The 20,310-nt window shown below is 42.6% G+C and overlaps 1 protein-coding gene across 1 annotated transcript; it reads right to left on the bottom strand.

Moving 5' to 3' along the window:
• Positions 1 to 502: 502 nt before the first annotated feature.
• On the bottom strand, positions 503 to 20,261 carry cracd (capping protein inhibiting regulator of actin dynamics). The gene is made up of 10 exons (XM_010773057.1): positions 20,146 to 20,261; positions 8,815 to 8,983; positions 8,469 to 8,601; positions 8,222 to 8,377; positions 6,824 to 7,039; positions 6,303 to 6,707; positions 4,454 to 6,239; positions 1,536 to 1,717; positions 1,270 to 1,432; positions 503 to 685 (listed from the first exon to the last, which is right to left on the bottom strand). The coding sequence occupies exons 3-10, from the start codon at positions 8,508 to 8,510 to the stop codon at positions 525 to 527; spliced, it is 3,111 nt and encodes a 1,036-aa protein (XP_010771359.1). The 5' UTR covers positions 8,511 to 8,601; positions 8,815 to 8,983; positions 20,146 to 20,261; the 3' UTR covers positions 503 to 524.
• Between the last annotated feature and the right edge of the window lie 49 nt (positions 20,262 to 20,310).

Below are 20,310 nucleotides of genomic sequence, written 5' to 3'. Positions count from 1 at the left end.
CGTGTCGTTTTATTGTTACTGGTTGGTAGCCCTTAAAAAACAAATCAGACAGTTACCCTCTGTTGATTAAACACTGTCATATGTCAGAGCTTCACCTCTCCACTAAAGAAGTTTTTACCTTTTCACGTGTGAGCAAATTATTTACAACCATTGTGACACAGTTGGCTACAAAATAAAAAAAACTAAATTGGGGTTGGCTATTGCAATCAGCCATGATTTGATTGGCTCCTGCCCCCCCGGACTGCGACATATTTAGTGTTTGTATACAGAATGTGCATGCGCGCAACAATTGCTTACATATATCTGTGCGATTGTATTGAAGTATTTAAATGTGAAGCGCACTTTAACATGATAATAGTACCAGCCAGTGTGTGTGGGGTTACGAGGTGATGGAGGGCTTTACTTGTTTCACAGTCAGGAGGGTTTTCATCGGGGGGGGGGGGGTTAGGTGATGGTGACACTTCAGGTGCTTTAGAGTCCGGGGCAGTGTGCAGTGTCAGTGCAGGCCAGAGTCCAGTGGGAAGTTATTTTATGATCTGAGGACAGTCGCTCCAGGCTTTGGCCTTCCTCTTGGCCAGGGCCAGCCAGGCCGGCTCCGTGGAGACCTGCGGAGAGTCACTGGAGGGGAAGCGCTTTGACACCTCCTTGACAGCAGGGGGCGACGGTGTAGAGTCTGCAATCTCAACTGGGACAAACAAATCAAGGACAGTAGTTACACATCTTTTTGTTCTACCACAAAGCCTTTCCATGCTTTTATCAAAGAGGTTAAATGAAACTGAATTAGCTGCAGTTGTTATCTGCATTACCATAAGTGCCTAGATGACCTTTTCCATATACAGTATTTAGTCTTTAAAACATCAGAAACCTTTAAAAAATAAATGCTCTTCAGAATTGACTTAAGTCTTACTTGGACAAGCCAACCGTCAAGCCACAAAATATTCACTTTACTATCATGTGAAAGTTGAAAAGTTACCATTTAACAATTAGTGATTTCTTAATTCTTGTCGATCTACAAAATGGACTAATTGCTGCAGCTCTATCCTTGTGTGATATACTATTTTTTAATCAATACATTGTGTTTCAACATGGAGAAATATTGATTTATGGCTGAAGCTGACATGTTATCCAATATGGATAAATCTGAATATTTTTAGGATAATTTTTTCATATCGGAATATATACAAATGTTACCCAAATACATTTAGAAAATTCACTGAAATAATCATATCTGCAGTATATCTTCTATATCCTTAGACGTGCAGGTCTTACCTGTGACAGAGCTGGGTAAGGTGTTGGCTTTCTTCAGGTGTTCTCGCCTCTCAAAGCGTCCCAGCAGGCTGTCCGGTCTCTTGGGCCCCTCTGGGGTTTGCGGTTTAGGGGACGGACTGGTGCTGCCGCTTCCTCTGCTCTCTGTGGGGCTCACCAGCGTAACCTGCAGAAGAGATGGGTGACCATATGAGCAGACGGATATTGAAAGACTATTTGAATGTCAGAAAGAATACAAAGTGTGTAAAGAGTTAGCCTGGGGCACATACACTGTCTCTGCCGTGTTTCTCAGCCAGTTTGGCCTCTCTGTGGCTGCGGCGGTCGTCTCTGTTCTGCTGCTGGTCTCTGAAGCCCTTCTGCTTCTGCAGAGCCAGTGTGATCCACAGGGGCCCCTCCTTCTCCTGGATCTTCGAACTGTCCAGTGAGTGCCTGCTCTGTAAGGATGGTTTTTCTGCAGCAAGACAAAGGAAGATTGATACATTACTGAGGCAAAACATAATTTGATCATAGCCAAGGTTCTCAAATATAAAATATTGTTAACCAGTTGAGCCCAGAACCTGTTTTTCTGGCCTCAGGCTCGAAAATGACATTCCCAGAACAATTGCCTATATCTTCGCTTCTAAAAGGGGTACATTAATAACCTTTTTTCTCAAAGCAATGATAAACCTGTGAGTTGGATGTAGAAAAGTCAGAATCAATATAGAATCTTTTTATTTTAAAGTAAATTCAGATTGAACATAGTAATAAAATGTAAATTATAATGTCCGTCCAAAAAAATCACATTACTTATAGTGAAAACCACCCTTGAATGATGGGATAGTAGACTAAAAGCTTTAGGAATCCAAACTATAAACATATAATAAGTACCCTGTATCAAGATTGATGCCAAACAAGAGACATTTGACCTTTTTAAGAGAGGTTTAGCAACAAAAAAAACACACTTCTGGGGTCATTTGGGTGCATTTTCCATATCTCTGGCCCCCCTCGGTCGATTTTGATGATTGACACTTATTTTTAACCATTAGAGCCAATGGAATCGAGGGGAAGTTCCTAAAATCCATCTAAACATTACCCATTGGTGAATAGTGATGCGTAGCCAGAATGCCCAAAACCGGAAGCCGTCATACACTCTGGTAGCTATCATAGCAGCTATATATGAAAATTCCGTTATTGACATAAATATGAAGATGGATTATCAGTAATCATTTCAGACACATTGGATTAACCTATGGATTAACCTTCAGCAGCGTTTTTTTGTAATTGTAATGCCATTGAACACAACTTGTGATCAGAAACAGCAAAAGGTAAGACATTTCTCCCGTGTTTGCTCCGTAAAACTACGTTGTGTGATGTCTGTGTTTGCTTCCCATGTCGCGTTAGCATTTTTTCGCTCAGGGCTAATTCAGAGCCTTTGTTATTACCCTTGTGCTAAACATTGTTAATATTGTCTGATAGCTGAGTTTCTTCCCGTTAAGTGGGTATGACACATTCATAGTTTGTTAAATGTTAATATCGATTAAAAGTAATCGCAGAGCTTCAGTCGGCAGACTACAAAACAACTAATAATGGATAGGTACCATATGTGTTCGGCCTACCAGATGTATTCGGGGTCCGTTACGCTTACCAATGACGTCACGCATTAGCTGTATGGCAACCCAAGAAGACATTTTACACGGCCAAATTCCGAATGTATTGAAACTCCAGACTCAACGAGCTTGAGCCTCTTCGGGGGGTATACAAATAGTATGGACCGCCCTAATACACCAACGCAGTTTTTAAAGATGTACATTTTTCAACACAGAATCATTTACCAAATTACACCATATCCAATCATTTTACGAGTCAGAAAATGCTATCTGTTGAATTAGATTACCATGAGCTCAACATAATTATGTAGAGTACAAGTCCACAGCCAAGAAAATGTTATTTGCATGTCATTTTATTTATGAATATGGAATTATGGAATTCTAACACTGGAGTTTGTTATTATTTACTATAACTGTATTATATTACTCGGGTACAGCCCTGCTTTTTTTTCAAATTGAATTTATTGTAATGTCCAATATCAACGTAAGAGCTTGTGCCTCTTCGGGGGTGCTAACACTTAACCATACACGTTATCGTTTACTTTCCCCGTCTTTATATATTACTTTTCTCCGTTAATCTCCGTCACATTGTTTCCATAGCAACAANATGTTCTTGTTTATTAACATGTGAGGAACTATATAATTTGTTCTGAAAGCAATTAAATAATTCAAGTTTTCAAATAACAGCCCTTTTATAAATGTCCATTCTAGTGGACGTCAGGACCATCTTCATGGACTTAATGACTCAATATTGTTGCAGGAGACGGAACTGAAGCAGACATTTTCTGAACCAGATAGTTCAGGGAGATTCAGATTTTGAGCTCTCAGATGATGAGAGAGATGAGGATTTCACACCTGGGATAGAAGAGGGTCAAGAAGAAGGGGGGAAAGATGAAGGAGGCTCCATGAGCGCACAGATACAGACAGAAAGACAGATAGGGATGAGCTGGAAAGACATGGCCCTCTGGGCCAAGAGTAGCAAGTATGTCTTATTGTTGTTTTTATTTTAAGTGGAGCCATGGAAAATGAGAATTGCCTCAGGAATGCCAGCTTTGTTTCTGTGAGCATGGTCAAATGGAGACCACATCCATACAACTAGTCAAGATGACCCTACAGCCCGTGCCGACTGGAGTCAATGAGGTACTTTTCCCACTACATTGACTACAAAGTCTTTGAAGATCTGGAAAGATTCACCAAAAACCAAACTAGTTTTTTAGTGACCAAATAAACAGCAATGTTCAGATCAATTACTTATTCATGTTTTAAATAAAGGTGAATGTATTATTGTATTAATATCACTCTATAACCATAATACGTTACATAGTCTATCTGTTAATTTTGGCTGTCTTTTCAAACTAATATGGTCCCGACGTCCTCTACAGTGGACATACTGTAACATTTTAAAATAAAAATAAAATTAAAAAAGTCTAAATTGCAAGATGTTTTTTTAACCCTAAATAGGTAGGAAATCCCAAAAAAAAGGAAATTGGAAGACACTTTTTTTCCTCGGGTCCCAGGAGGTTAAGCCGCAGAGACGCTCTATGTTCTATGTTTGTTAAATAAAAAACCAAGGACTCCAGATTAGAACTAGAATGCTATACCTAAGTAGCGCTGACCTTTCTTGATGAGCTCTGCCTTCCTGTCTGTCTTCTCTCTCCAGGGGATGTTGATGGAGGGGAAGAAGGATCTCTTCTCCTTCGGCTCCTCCTCCTCTCGGACCTGGCTCTGGCTGCTGCGGTGAAGCTGAGCCACCGCTGAATGTTCCTCGCTCCTGAGGGTCTGCTCCTGGCTGGACGACTCTGCGGCCCCTGTCCTCTGAATCACAGCGTCAACAACATGGACCTCCTTAGGCAGCGGCGACGGGGGAGGGGTGGGGACGGCTCCACTTGGTTTGGGTGACGTGGTTGGTCTTCTGTAGATGGGCGGCTTGGAAAGCAGTTTCTCACCTTCGCTGTGCGTGCTGGAGCTGGAAGACTTTCCAGGTTTCGCCCGAGGCGCAGCGGGGGAGGCAGATGCGCGTAAGTACTTGCCCGCCGCGCCTTCTTTCTGCGGAGATGATGGGCTAATGGATTTGTCAGAAAAGACAGAGGAGGTATCAGAGTCTGTCTCCATGGGGGTGAGCGGGGAGGGGACGCCCTCAAAGCTGTCCCCAGCACTGTAGCGCTTCTTCCTTTTCTCAGTGGACTGTTCGCTGTGAAATCGGAGGGAGAAGTTGGTCCTCCTCAGCTTTATGCCGAAAGGCGAAGGATTGTCGTCGCCTTCCTGGCCTCCCTCCTCTCCCTCCTCTCCCTCCTCTCCACTTTCAGACGCCCCCGTCTCACTTCGACCCCTGCTCTTTAACTCTGACACCTCAGGTTTAGCTCCAGGGCTAGGAACCAGGAAAGAGGGGAGGTCTTTGGCAAACATACACTCCTCTGAACCTCTTTCTACGATTCGGACGGATTTACTCGTCCTGTTCTGAGGTTTGCTGCTTGGAGCCGGGGAGGCTGCGATGGGGCTTTCAGGCGAAGAACCCTCCTCTCCTGCTTCCTTTTCCTCTGCACCAAACACCTCAGAGTTCCTGTTGGAATCTCCAAACTTCTTCTTCGCAGGAGTGATGGAGAACTTGGCGCTGGCGGACATGGTCTTCCTGAGGTTGGTGTGGGAGAACCCAGGCGTGTCTTCGCTGCCGGGCTGAGGCTGGTTCTTGCTCTGTTCTTGCTGTTCGTCGTATTTCCCCTCCTCCACCCCCTTGAATATCTTTGATCTGATGCTCGCCCATTCTGCCAGGACAGACTGGTCTGTAGAGAGCGAGGACTCGTTGAGGGACTTGGTTTTGCCAGACTTGCGGTCCGGTGAGGTCTTGCTCTTGGTCGGCGGTGTTCCCTGGGCCTTCCTGTCCTCTCCCAAACCCAGCAGAGACTTGCAGGCGCTGTCTTTGATCTGGTCCATATTGACGGCCGTCCCACAGAGCTGGGCGCCCGTCACCAGGATGGCGGTGTGGGGGACGAATGGAGACGTTGGCAGGTTCGGGGACTCTGGTCCTTCAGAGGAGGACGCGCTCTCTCTTCGCTCGGCTGCAGCAGCGCTCTGGTAGCTGGACGCCGGCGTTACAGGCGTCAGGTTGACCTTCTGGAACAAAATCTGTTTTTCTCCAGAGGAAACTTTGAAAGAGAAAGGCCTCTGTCTCTCCTCCATCTCCCTCCAGCGCACCTCCTCAGCCTTCCTCTGCTCCTCCTCCTCCTTCCTCATCCTCTCTGTTTCCAACCTTTTCTTTTCTTCAATCTCCTGCAACCTCAGCTTCTTCGCTTCCTCCTTTTTCTTCCTCTGCTTTTCCTCGTCTCTTAGCTTCCTCTTCTTCTCAGCCTGGAGCTCCTGCTGCCTCCTCGCTTCTTCCTCTTCCTCTTTCCTCCTCTGCTCCTCCATTCGTCTCCTCTCCTCCTCCCGCACCCTCCTTTCCTCCTCCCGCACCCTCCTTTCCTCCTCCTCCCTTCGCATCCGCTCTTCCTCCTCTCGTCGCCTCTTTTCATCTTCCTCTCTAATTATTCTCTCCTCTTCATTCCTCCTCCTCTCCGTCTCTTCTCTAAGCTTTCTCTCTTTCTCCTCCTGCTGTTTACGACACCTCTCCTCCTCTAGTTGACGCAGCCTCAGCTCCTCTGCTGCTCTCTTCCTCCTCTCCTCCTCCTCCTCCTGTCTGATTCTCTGCTCCTCCAGGTCCCTCCTCCTCCTCGTCTCCTGTCTCTCCTCCTCATGTAGTCTCTGTTTCTTGAAGCTTCCTAGGGACTCAACAGATGCTCTGCGTTGGGCGTCTGTGGAGAAACCTGCTGCTTCGAAGTCCTCTTGCAACACACCAGGAATATCAACTTCCTGGAGGTCCTGGGAATGTGGAAAAAAGCATTAGCTCCTATTTTGTTAATCCCAAAAAAGGGTGTGAAATGTCAGAGAATAAACCCAAAACATGCTTATCTGAGACGGCTCGTGGGTAGACTCACCTGTGTAAACCGTCGGTGTTTGCGGGAAATCCTCTGGTTTTTGGGTTTGACTGACAGCTTATGCCTGGCAGCGGTGTTGTCCAGGCGAGGAACAGACTGTGGAACAGAGTCCAGATTGATGGACTCGATGGTACCAGTGGGCGGAAGAACTCGTTTGGACCTCGGTGACTTCACTGGGGTGCTGTGAGGTCCGGCTTGATGAGCCTCCTGGACCTGCTTTTGTCACAAAAACAGCTTTTATTAAAAACTCAAATGCATTAAATCTTTGTGCAAATACCTTAAAAGATTACTCCGCCGATAATGCATTGCACTCATAATATGAAACACTCAGACTTGGACTGCGAAACAAAGGATCAATTTAGATTCAATGCATTTGAAGATCATTAAAGGTGGGGTAGGTAGTTTTGGAGAAACCAGCTCGAATGCGCTAGAATTTGAAAATACACAGCCGGAAAAAATCTGCCACTTCCTGACAGAGCTCCAACACACACGAACGCGCACATGATAACGAGATACGGCACGAGATAAGTTAGTGCACAGATGGAAGGCTGACAGGCAGGTAGGCCATCCACTTATTTTAGCCGGGCCGGCTAAAATGATTGGTCATGCTTTTTACAGTACTACGGATTACATTTTTTTATGGATTTTTTGTCAAAGCACTTCAGATATTCATTGCTATCGGGATGTTAAGAGCATTCCATGGAATATAACAAAAAGTGTATCTCGAGCCGGTTTCTCAAACTTACCTACCCCACCTTTAATTTTTGTAATTATTGTCTTCTTTTTCCTCATCAACACATTGTGCACACATTACCCAAAAAGCAACTGTGACCAATGATATGTAAAGATTTGCGTGTATTATGCTAGCGGCTAACGTAGCCTAAAGTAAATAAGGAACAGGCTAGGTGGGGAAGTACTCGAGGAATACCAAGTTCAAAATGGTACATTTGCAAGAAGAAACTCACAAGTTCTCTGAATCTAAAGTCACAAATGAAAGAAAGGATCAACCTCCTCACACTACAGATGCTGTGTGTTTGTATGCACTGGATGACCTTACCAAATTGTACTTTGCAACTGGATTAGCAATAAGGAAGTACTCAAGTTTTTATTTCATTAATTCCTTTAACCGCAGAAAATATTAAAGGCTTTTCCCGGAATGCTATCTCCCTCCACGCAGCTTCTTTTTTTATCTACAATACACCATCAAATAAATGATAACAGTTAATAACACCTAATTTAGCACAGCTCCCCCTGCAGCCACATAAAGTTATATACAACTTTACCCACACATGCAGTAGTACTCCACGTGACCTGTGACTGTGGTGTATTAAATCTATGGAGCTCTTTTAAAAACTGAACCAAATCGTCATCAGAATGCATAAGTTAATAAGTTATTACCTTTGGCTCTGTGATTGCTGGCTCGGCTTCTACCTGGGCCAGAACCTTCAGAGGACTCCGAGGAACCTCTTCCTCATCCGAACTTCCCTCATCTCCCTCGCTTTTCCTTAAAGAAGGAGGTCTCTGGCCAAACTTTATACCTTGTGCTATCTGCTTCTGTTTGACCAACATAAAAAGGAAACATGTTATGGCTGTAGACTGAAAAATAACTCTTCAGCAATTGAGTGCACACCGCCACAAGGCCCACCTGCAGATTCCTGACTTTATCCGAGACGTTTTCCTGGGACATGCTGTGATCTAGACCGGCCTCGGTCACCGGCTCCTCTGGAATAAAGATGCTGTCGTGTGAGAGGGCTCGTGATCCGATGGGATTCAAATCCCTGTGGAAGAATAAGAATGTCTTCAGGGTGTCATTACTGCCAACACCTTGCAGAATGGGTTTATAACACTTTCCCTTTACTGGAAGTGAAAGAAAATGATATGATGTAACTTCCTGTGTGGGCTCTAATAAAACCTGTGATTGGACAAGCTTCGTTTAGTTTTTTATCACATAAGAATAGAATCACAAAATGAAACTTCAACTCCGTAGTTACCTCAGATTTTGACTGGACTCCTCATCGTCAGATACAACTCCATTGCGCACTTCCCCGGTAGAAAAACTGGCCTTTAGCTCTGCTCCATCAAAGCCCCCTTTGGTCTCCCTCTTCTTCTTTCTCCCGAAGAGTCGTTTGAAGGGCTGGAATTTGCCCTGTCGTCTTCTCTCTGCGGGTAAAAGAAAATAGATGACAACCACGGCTACATGCAATCAGATCATCAATCTTTATATCCTCAGATAAGGAGCAGGGCGGTGCCAATGGGTGTGTTTTTGTATGCGTGTGTGTGGATAATGAAATACAATTGATCTTATTTGAAGAAAATAAATCAAAATAGCAGATGGAATGAGAAGAAAACCTTGGCTCGTACTTACTAGTGTTCAAACAGAAGTGGGAAAGATAAACAACACGCAGAAAAAGGGAGCACCCACACAGCAGTAGCAGCTTGAGAGAAATAGGGAACAAATCCCTGATTCACTGACTGAAAACATCCAAATCCATGATTGGTCCTGAGAGAAAGGAAAGCAGTGAAAACCCACAACGACATCCAAGCTGTCTGCATGGCCCCAAGGAGTTGATGTTAAATGTGTGGCTGATTATCAGACTTGAACTGCATCGCCTCAATAGAGAACGAACTGTATTATCTAATGCAAAACTAAAGGGTGTTAACCCCCTTTATAACTTAATGACACATATTACTGCTAATCGCTCCGGTGCAATGTGCTACCAAAAAAAAAAACGTGTCCTGACCATTATATATAGTCTATGGTCCTGACCTATGCAATAAAGCAAAGCAGCTGGCAATAAAGTCCTGTAATTGCTGGTTGATGAGGAGGTTGTGATCAAAAGTAATGAAACTTTTGGACTTTTGAATGATATTTCTATATCCTCATCCTCTTTCAAGTCAGAAAGTTATAAACTCTTACACATAAGCTAAATGTTCCCTTGCTCTAATCACTCCATGGGATTCCAAAGAAGAGATTTGTTGACATGATGTCATTCAAAAAAATGTAAACAGATATCTTCTGGCTCAATTAAATATAATAAAGGGTGTTTGTGTGTCTTTGTAAGTCTCTGTGTGTTTTGTTTTTGTCTCTGTGTACTCGTGGAGGTCCCTTGCATGAACTAAGAGGGTGAGGTTACAGAGCTACTCTACACCACTGTGCAGACAGGCGTTCTCAGGCCTCTGTGGGTATCCCTTTCAGAGCTATAAGTAGCAACTGGTGTGGGATTTCACTTTGCATGCTGCTCACTGTACCAGAGGCATCATGGGAAATGATACAGTAAACTAAATTTCCCCACGTACAGTCTCAACTCTTTATATTTTTGCGTGGGAGAGTTTTAAGTGCTTGGTATGTGTACTGACAAACATAGGACTTTAAGGACAGAGTGGGAAGTGTTTGTTAGGATTCTTTTGTTGTACGCCTTTATGAAAAGCAGTTTAATAAAAAATAACAGTTTTTGTCTTCTAGGAGTGTCACTCAAATAATCAATTACATTACATTACATGTCACTTGTTTTTATCCAAAGCGACTTACATACTCAATACTGCGGACAATCCCCACAGGAGCAATTTGGGGTGAAGTGTCTAGCCCATGGGACACAATGACATGCTGACTACAGTGGGGTTTGAACCTGTACAACATCTACGCACAACCCACTGCGCCACACACCACCAGAAATCAATTGTCTACCAGATATTCAATTATTTTTACACAAAAACCCTGTATCTGTATAAAAGGCAACATTTCAGACTGGGACAAATACAGTTGTGACAGATGTCTAAACTCATTTTGCAGCCACAGTCATATGTTTTGGAGAAGACTACTACTTACTACTTCATAAATATGAATATATATTTGTAGTTCAATCATACATCCAATGTGTAAACAAGTTGTGGTTCTACTGGGGAGTTATGTGCTGCTCCCAACACAGGAATAATCCAGCATCTAAACCCAGTAAAACCATAACGTATTGTTCTTACAGTTGTTTTGTAAAGATTAGAGGCTTGGTGTTCACTTTTAGAGATGCTGAATTTAGCCATTTTTGGACAAAGCAATGCTATATGTTTTACTGTTTCGAGTCTAAGCCAACAGGTTGCTAATGCTGGCTGCATAATGGTCTTAATTCACTCATCTAACTCTGGACAAAAAGACACATTAAGGTTTACTTCAATTTATATTTGTAGTCATAAGGAATTTGGAAGTCAACAACAGTGGCGAGCCGTGACTTTTATACCTAGGCCCTCTGACCCCCACCCCTTCCCTCGAGTTATTACACAGCATATACTTCAGCGGAATATCAAAACAACGGCCCGGGGTGCAAAACGCATCAATGAAAGCGACCCTCGACAACACAAAACAACACCTGTAAATAACCCTATTTGTGTTCTTTGAAATTAAAAACGATATTGCATTGTGTTTGTTACTTTCGTTGCAGTTGTATGTCTTAAGTGTAATTTGGCATGCTTTTATTTTGAAGGCGAGTTAACGCTGGTGACAGGAAGTTGTTGTTGCTATGGAAACAAGAAAAGTTTCGCAGCGGGCGGAACTTGTCATAAAGTCCGCGATCACCCACCCATTTAGAGGGAATATATGATTGGTCAATTGTACTGTCATTTGACATTACTCTCTCGTTCAGTTACTATAGCTGGGCCCTCTGTGAATTCATAGCTGGACCGCTTGGACGTCCAACAGCTCCTCTCTTCACAACTCGCAGAGACGAGCTTCTTTCATTTAACCCTTCACATTCCAACAGAAACTGAATAGGCAGATTCGAAGGATTTATTTATTTGGAAATGTTATTTTAAATACAATTAAATCAAGTTATTTTGGTAAAACTAATGAAAAATATAACTACAAAAATAACAAAAACAATATATTAAAAAATATATTTTAAATGTTTTGTTTTTTTTTAATCTTTTTAAATATTATTTTGTAGAATATCTTAGGCCCTCACAGAGGGCCTAGAGGGCCCTGACGGCTCGCCACTGGTCAACAATGGATTTCATTACCAATTGATTCTACTTTTGATTCATCAATAAGTCGTTTGTCCAAAACAATGACATGACATTTTGGGAAATCCTGCAGTTCAGTTTTTGTATCACTCAGAAATCAATCAGTTCTGAGATATATTACAGCGTGATGAGGAGACCCCACTTATGTTTTAATATTTTCCTTGATTTCTCTCTTATGGTTTTGTCCCTTTTTGTATTCATTTTCGCCATGGGTAAATCATATTTAGGACCTTGATGTTTACATCAGATTGAAGATCTAATAACGGTGGGCTAGCTTTAAATTGGTTTCCTTAGCTTTATGTTTAAAGAAGGACTTGAAATTAATCAGAAATCTTTGGGAAATTTCTCATGAATTTACATTTTTGTAGAAATAATTTCCTTTTTTCCCCCCAAATCGGGATTCTTTGCAGTTTTGAGAATATGTGAGGGGATATTCTGATGTGACCCAGATGGTCTGCTTCCCTGCAGAATGCTCTTCCAGCATCAGTGCCCGTCCAGTGTTTCTACTCTGATCCCAAGCCCATAATGCACTGCCGTGGGCATGCTCACACACTCATGCGTGAAACGAGAAAGGACCATTTCTTTCTGCCGCGTAGACAACTCAGCAGCAGCAGCACTCTACAGAGCAGCACCCAACCAACTGAGGTTAACTTTGACATCCAGTGTGCTTGCGATGCAGTGCGTTTTGACCCAGGTCCTCAGGAGAATATTTAACATCTGGCAACTTAAAGTGGAAAGAAACATGTTTTTTTTTTTTTAAATGCACACGATGCAACAGCACAATGTTCTGATATTAATGCAAGCAGGGAAATTCATCCCACAAGGAATTAATTTCCTTTAGTCTAGCCTTTTGGGAAATGCCCTTTTCTGGCTTTCTAGTTACATGAGAATATAAATAACGCTTTAATATCTGTCAGTTCAATATAGAAAACAACGGCCAGCAGCCTGTTAGCATAAAAACAAGCATCATAACACTCACTAAATGTAAGTGACATACAAGTCTTTTTGTGTTTTTTCTTCTTTTTGCACAGACATCACCAAAAAAGAAGTATAGGTAAAGGAGATCAAAGAAGTCGTCAAGTGGACACAGCACACCACTCGCATGTTAAGGCTGAATCAAACCCATCACCACACCATGCAGATCTTAAAGAGACAATGGAACACATTGAACAGACAGTGACAGAGGTCATTTAATCCTCATGATGTGACCACTGAATCCACTTTGACACACTGTCTCTTTAAGATGTCGCTGAAAAGAACTCATTTTTTCCTGTTTACCTGGGCCTTTGGATTCGGTTACCTCTAAAAGCATCTCGTGCTTAGTTTCCGTGGTGTCCGTTGCCATGGTCACAGCACACCTTGGCTGTGGTGAGAGAAGAAGGAGGTGAGCATGTGGATGATGTTATTGCCTGTACTGCAGGAGGGTTGAAGTGTGAGCGTTGAGGTTTAGGGAACATTGAGGAGAGACATATGAGAGATCATGAAAGTGACCCTGAATGTTTACATTGTTAGGGGGGGGGTCGCTGCAGTTGGACTTTGTTGTTTTTATTTGCTCTCCATTCCCTCTTAGCATTATTCAAGCACTTGTAGGGTGGCTAATTTGTTTAGCATGTATACCGCTAAGTAAAGCCTCTGCTGTTTTAAAAGCACAATAAGCCCCCCGAAGCCACTCTGTTGTGGCTAGTTGATGCAGAATAAGTCAACTCCACATAAGATAATACAGCTACAGAAAGTTCCGTAATTACCAATAAAAGAAGAAACTAATAGCACCTGCGTTGAACATGTTTCAATGATAAGAGATCCACGGAAGGAATAACCACACAAACCAGCTCTTATTTACTTTTTGTGGATGCCACCAACCAGCACAGACTGCCTCCTCACACACTTGTCTGCAGCGTGTTGGCCGAGCCAGAGGTTTTCTGATGTGCAGCAGGAAATGTGTGTGAAACCACAAGGCCGGCAGCGTTAGAATCAAAAGAGAGCGTGAGACAGTACTGAGAGAGACAGAGAGAGGCCGGCTGTCTCCAGTTGGATCAGCATGCCGTGGGCTTCCTTCCTCACGGGGACAGAGCCGGACAGACTCTCTCAGAAATGTCTCGAACCAATAAAGGCTCTTTGTCCTGCCAGCGTAGAACAAGGAGCGAACAAGCCTGTTTGGTAGTCGGGTGTTGGAACACAGATAGTATTTGATTGTGTCTGCTGGTGTAAAGAGAGATATTGTGAATTCTTGTTTTGTTTATTTACCAGTGTTTACTGGAATTGGCTGTAATTCCTGATGTTGAGCAAGTGTGATAAGAAGTCAGTGTGTGCCTTGTTATTTTGTGTACTGGAGTGTGTTTGCTGTCTTTTTGCTGCAGCGGACCGACTTGAGGGTCAGCTAGAGATGGGATGAGAAAAGCACGAAGAGCAGCCATTTGCTCTACAGAAGCAGAGAGATGCCTTTGACAAGGATACAGCTTCATCAGAGTATGGCGGCGGCATAACCCGATGCTGCGCTCTGGAAACGACCCAACAGCTCAACATCATTTGGATGGTGACACATCTCTGCACCAGACAAATACCAATGAAAATTCCAAAGGCATGGCTTAGTGTTGTAGCGGTTAAGTGCCATAACCTCACAGGGCAAGTAGCTTGTTGACAAAGCAGACGGACGGACTTGGCGGAGCCGTGTTTTACCTATTTCAGCTGCACAGTTCGAGACGGCTGCACACCACTGCAGTAAAACCTTAGGGAACATCGATCTGTTCTTTTGCACAAAGCTTGTTTTACCCAGAAGAGCCTTGATGCTGCCTCCGCTGTTGCTTTGGGAGAAAACGGTGAAATAAATACAGAACAGAGACAGTTTGGGTTTGTTAGATCTGTCAGTTGCACTCACGACGGGAAACATGAGCATGGCATGAGGGGGTGACGTGGGGAGGGGTTGGATGAGGAAGCACTTAAAATGTTCTATCCAAAATCTATACTGCACTATTGCGTCACACTTTTAGGGTCTAGACTTCCACAGTCTCATCAACATCAACTCTTTGTCCCAATCTCCACCTTTCTCTGAAGTTTGAACAGCCTCATGGTTACCATGGCAACATGTTAGCAATAGCAGGTGCCAGAGGAGAGAGAGGCAACACTGAATCACCCCTCCCACCAAATGCTACTCTCTACAAACACACTGAAATAGTTCACTTGGCGTACACATGAGTGTGTTTCTGCTGGTGTTTCAACTGCAGCTGCACTGAGCAGCACAAAGAACAACGGAGGAATTTCCAAGTAAACCAAGTGTTGGAGCACGCCATGCAAAAGGGTTGGGCATTTACACATGTGGAAAATAAATATCAGATGTGTGTGTGGGGATTAATCATAATCTCAGCCAGTCACTACTGCTGACAGTAAGTAAAGCAAGTCAGGACATGCTGGTAGTTGCCACAGGAGCCTGTTTAAGGATGAGGAGAGTTCTTATTTCTGAAAAAATATCTTATTTGAACAAAACAAAATCCAGATAGATTAGAAAGAAGGCCTTGATTCCAACAGCTGCTGCCACTTTTAAGTTAGGATTTTTTTTTTATCATAAAAATAGCATCATCTGGATTCAGTCCAAAGCATCCACAGAATGTCTATCTCCAGGGAATATTTCAAATGCCTAAATAAAAAACAATTCAAACAGAGAAATATGTCCTCGGCTGAACTGTGAAAATGCTACACAGCTCTGCAGTTAAATGATTTTAATGTAAAAATACAAGATGTGTAACACAGCCCATACTGTATACACATTGCATTTCATTCAATTTTCTTTTTACTTTTTAATTGAAATGTTCCACATACCTGCTACATGTGAAACCAAAAACAACATATAAAAGCAGTCTGTCGGCTGTAATGTACGAGTTATTTTCTTCAGCAGCTTGGTGTTGAACTCTAAAAGTCATCCATGTTATCATTGTTTATCACAGACTGCTCTAATGGCATTCTTGCTAGCATTTACTTCCTGTTGTGTTTTGTTAACTCTATTATATAATTGTTGCACATTGCCGTTATGGTTTTGCACGTGCCGTTGGAATCTCCAAATTATCAACTGGGTGATATTGAGATGAAAACAAACTCGGTCTGCATCTATTTGAATCACATCAGAGGCCTATTTAAACCAAAATACCAACATATTGTATAACTCAAATCCCTTCACCTTTGCGTGATTCAGATTGTAAAGGGAACAAAGACAGTAAACACATAAGCAAAGCGCCAACAGCTAATGTTCATGCATGGCTGAAAACAAAGCCCCATGTGTGTCAGTGAACACGTTCAGCTCAGCATGTCGGACCCGGCTTCAGTTAGAGCTGAGGAAAAGAGTATTACCAAGATGAAAGCTGTCAGCATGTTTCATCAGAACCGCCTGTCGGATGGTCAAGTGGCTGCAGAACCGACTTCAAATAATGGGGCTATGCTCGATCATTTTTGTTACTTTCAGAAGCTGACATTCAACAATATTGACCAGCTATTTGGAAGACAGGAAGTAAGCAGGGTTTCTCTCTCATGCTTTCTCTTTTTCTTTCTTAACACAACTTTCCATGTGAACAATTAAATGCAAAGCTATGAATTTGTTCTAGGTGGGGAGGTCTGAAAAAGTATGTATACCCCAACAACTTTACATATCTCATTGACATAACAAAATGTGGACCCGCTGATGGTTCTACGGAGAAAGTCAGGGCATCACCAACGTCAGTAGGATGCATCTTCCAGAAAACATGGAACTATTGCATGGTAATCCATCCTCTAGTTGTTGACATTTTTCAGTCTGCACCAAAGCAGTAGACCACTTGACTAACAAACATTGCCAATCCTTAAGCCATCCCACCAAATGTGGGTTAAAACCTGTTAATAGATACTAAACAACCAGCAGTACTAGCTTTGAGTGCAATACAGGACTGCACACGACCCAGTCCAACAGTGCTGCAATAAACACTACCTCCATCAATTATATAATGTTTTATTTTTGCTGTGAGGTGTTCTTGGCATTTGTCCACTCTGTAGATCTCCACAGGGCGCATTTGGAGAAACAATGGATTTCAGAGTGACACGCACCATGTATCACATGACCATGGTTATATTTTCCACATTAGCCAATTGTTAAGAGACAATACTCAAGCGTGCAAACAAACAAACAGGAACGGCTGTCGTCTCATACCTGAGCATCTCTAACACTGTAGCTTATACATTTTTGGTTGATGTCAACTATGAATATCACAAGTGCAGATATATATTTACACTTCACTGAATCACACAGTACGACATGAGCTGCATATAAGGGTTATGCACACAGTCAAAAATACACAAAGAATCAATGGCAGCTATATTTAAAGTCAACCTACATCAGAGAGCTTTACCTAACATTTTTTGTAACTTTCTGTATGAGAATGCCTTCTTACCGTTATGCAGGCGCTCTGTGTGCGGGGGTATCTATGAGTCGTTGCACCTGCCTGCTGTCACTGTGGATCTAGGGCATTACCTGGAGTCAGGTGTCAGATGCAGTGAAGGCAAAAGTTGTGTGTGTGAGCAAGTGTGTATGTGTGTGTGTGTGTGTGTTTGTGTGTGGGCGTGCAAGAAAGTGACAGGGAAAAATTCTCATATTGATTATAATTTGATTGCCGTTCTAAAAGACGCATTCTCTGGAGAAGGGGTGACGGTGTGGGTTCATGACGCGTGTTGGAGTGAAGCACATGTACTGTCAGAAGGGAGGAGGTGTGTCAGCGAGGCAGAGTGAGCGCTGAGCGAGGAGAGATGGACATTCTCCTGTGTCTGTTAGTAAGTGCTGCTGTGCTGAGGAGGCACAAAGTGACACTTTGTTTCCCCCTCCAGATAGTCAGTGCAGAAGAACAGACTGGCATTCATCATTTCCTCTGGCTGATGCACAGAGGCTTTCATTGTGGGTTAACAGTAACCGCGTATGCACATGTGTGATTACAATATTCTTTAACGGCGCGCCACAACTGCTTAATAATACAAGGGTCATAAATGTATGTCATTGTCTTACAGTGATTAGTATTTTACAGCATTCAACATTAAGTCAAAATAGCTTAGTTCCTTGACTGTGGCCGCCTTAATATCATCTTAATTTTTCTTATTGGATGTGTGCATCAGCGTAGTGTTAATGTGTAATAAGGACAGCTCCCCCACTCCCTAGTTTTGGCAGATTCACACTGCAGCCTCAAAGGGATATGGTAATGATGGGGCTTCACTAACCTGGAAGCTGCCTATATTACAGCAGCATCGCACTTCAAAGACAGACTGTATGCTCCTCTGACTGTGACTGTGTGCAGAAATAGAAACCCCCAGTATAAGCAGCATAAACGAACTCTCACTAAGATATTCACATCCATATATATTCACACATAGGATAAGCGAGTCATAATGACTTCACTTCAAGAGCAAACAATTCCTGCTATGCTCAATGACACTATAGCAGCCACAGCACTAGCACTATATGGTAAACCATCTAGAATATTAAGGTCATAATATGTTCACATATTTCATACCATAAATAGTTTTTAATTATTTCATGGTTAAATGTAGAGGGTTTTCATTTTGCAGTGACGTTAAATAGAAACATACACCACGTTCAAAGGCAATCATGACAGTATTGCTGGTTTGATCCAATTCCTGGTTATTTACGATAAACACTGGAATAATGTGGGTGACCTACGGTATGTGCCGTAAAGACATAATTGATATCAGCATCGATTTTAATGGAATACATACTGCATAGAGCATTATTAAGAGCAGAGATAACTGAAATTGTATTAAATAAAAATAATCTATATAGTATAAATATGGGATACCTAAGAAATTGTGTTTAACAATAAGATCATTACACATAGATGTGAGCATTTAATCATTACATTTATTTATTTTAGCTTATAGTTGCTCCTATGTAAAACATGTTTTGAATGATAAGCCAATGCATCACAACATGAGCACTTGTACTTTTTGTACAAAGTACATTTCAGTTCCATTTAATTTTGAATGTAAGTGTTTTATTTTTAACAAGCCGGGAGTTTCCATTCCTGTTGTCAAATATGCGGCTATTGAAAATCAATTGACATTTAAACACACAGAAAACAATGAATCAGGCAGTGTTTGCCTGCCTCGTGGTGATTAAATCAAATCCATAGTTGCAGCTTTATCTGAGGTCAAAGGGTGTTAAATGACTCAAGTAAAATAGATGCTGTATGCATTGCGAAAGCACACAGATGTTTCTGAAAAAGTGATCATCAAAGTCATCACCACCCCGTCTGGGTGGTGATGACATACTTACTTTGCAGCTCAGTGCATCTGAGAATCTAAACCTTCAGGATGAATATGAAGCTGGACATTGCAGTACTTTATAAAACACTACTCTTGAACCAGTGACGTAGTCTTTACTATAAGATCTCTTCCCTATTTATACTGCAAAATACAGACCCGGATGACAGCTCTGTGTCTTAATATGTCTTCCATCAGCACATAAACCTAGAAAGATCACAGATTATAGCTAAAATACCACATTCTTGCCTGTAGGGCAGACAATCAAAAAATGAAACAGATCAATTGACTCAAACCAGCACCATAAATCCAACATCAGCAGCCTATGAATTCATTTCTGGCAAACTGCCATCTATTCCCCCTGCCTGTATGTCTCAGCACAAGAGTCCACTGATGATGACAGTAATGCAGCAATGATTTAAAAGCCTTCACATTGCCCGTGGAAATATAAAGCCATAATATCATTTTTCGCACATCCAGGCCCGCAGCATATGGCCTGTGCATGGTTCTCCAGCTGACACAGATATCCTGTCATTTCTAAGGCTGTATTGTGTGTCATTTGGAGAAAGCCACGGTTCGCTGTTGTGGAACATCAACATGGACCTAAAGGCACGGATCAATACGTAACCGTTAATGGCAGATTAGTGTATGCATGCCGCACAGGGATTACACAGTATTAATTGCAGAATAAAAGACGCACTGAGAACAAAGAATCTGGCCTTTGCCTTATCATATTGACACATATGAAATCCATACAGCCTTCAATTGATGTGCATTATTTACTAACGATTAATTACAATTTTGGCTTGTTGACATCGGCGTTTTCGCATTTCAAATCGGATGAAATTGAAAGTCCCAGCCCTTTACTGCGCGCACACATACACACATCTGTGAAGGATGGAGCAGAAGATGCGATCGGGTCAATGCGAGATGAGAGGTGCGATATGTGACAAGGTCATCAGCGTCGTGAAAATGGAAGACAATCAGCATAAAAGACAAACAATATGGAAGAAAAGAGGGAGAAATCCCAGCACCTTTTTTTCCCAACGCGATGCCTCCTTGTGATCGGCGCTGAGGTAAAGCTCCGGCAGCTCCAACCCTTTTGTGTTGCTGATGCTGCGGGTGCCCGACAGGGAGACGCACGCACCGTCAGTCCCGATGGAGAAGGGAGGGTGTGGCTGCGAGAGAAACGCGAGGGT

The sequence above is a fragment of the Notothenia coriiceps genome, unplaced genomic scaffold (genome assembly GCF_000735185.1).
Source record: "Notothenia coriiceps isolate Sejong01 unplaced genomic scaffold, NC01 NC01_scaffold00011854, whole genome shotgun sequence".
NCBI classification, from domain to species: Eukaryota; Metazoa; Chordata; class Actinopteri; order Perciformes; family Nototheniidae; genus Notothenia; species Notothenia coriiceps.
The sequence above is the reverse complement of the archived record's forward strand: the minus strand, read 5'-3'. Positions and strand labels throughout refer to the sequence as shown.

Coding starts and splice junctions, on each gene's coding strand:
- cracd (XM_010773057.1), bottom strand. CDS start 8,510: ATGTCCCAGGAAAACGTCTCGGATAAAGTCAGGAATCTGCAG. Junction 6,240..6,302: donor GGGAGGAGGAGGAAAGGAGG/GTGCGGGAGGAG, acceptor GAGCAGAGGAGG/AAAGAGGAAGAGGAAGAAGC. Junction 1,433..1,535: donor AGAAACACGGCAGAGACAGT/GTATGTGCCCCA, acceptor TCTCTTCTGCAG/GTTACGCTGGTGAGCCCCAC.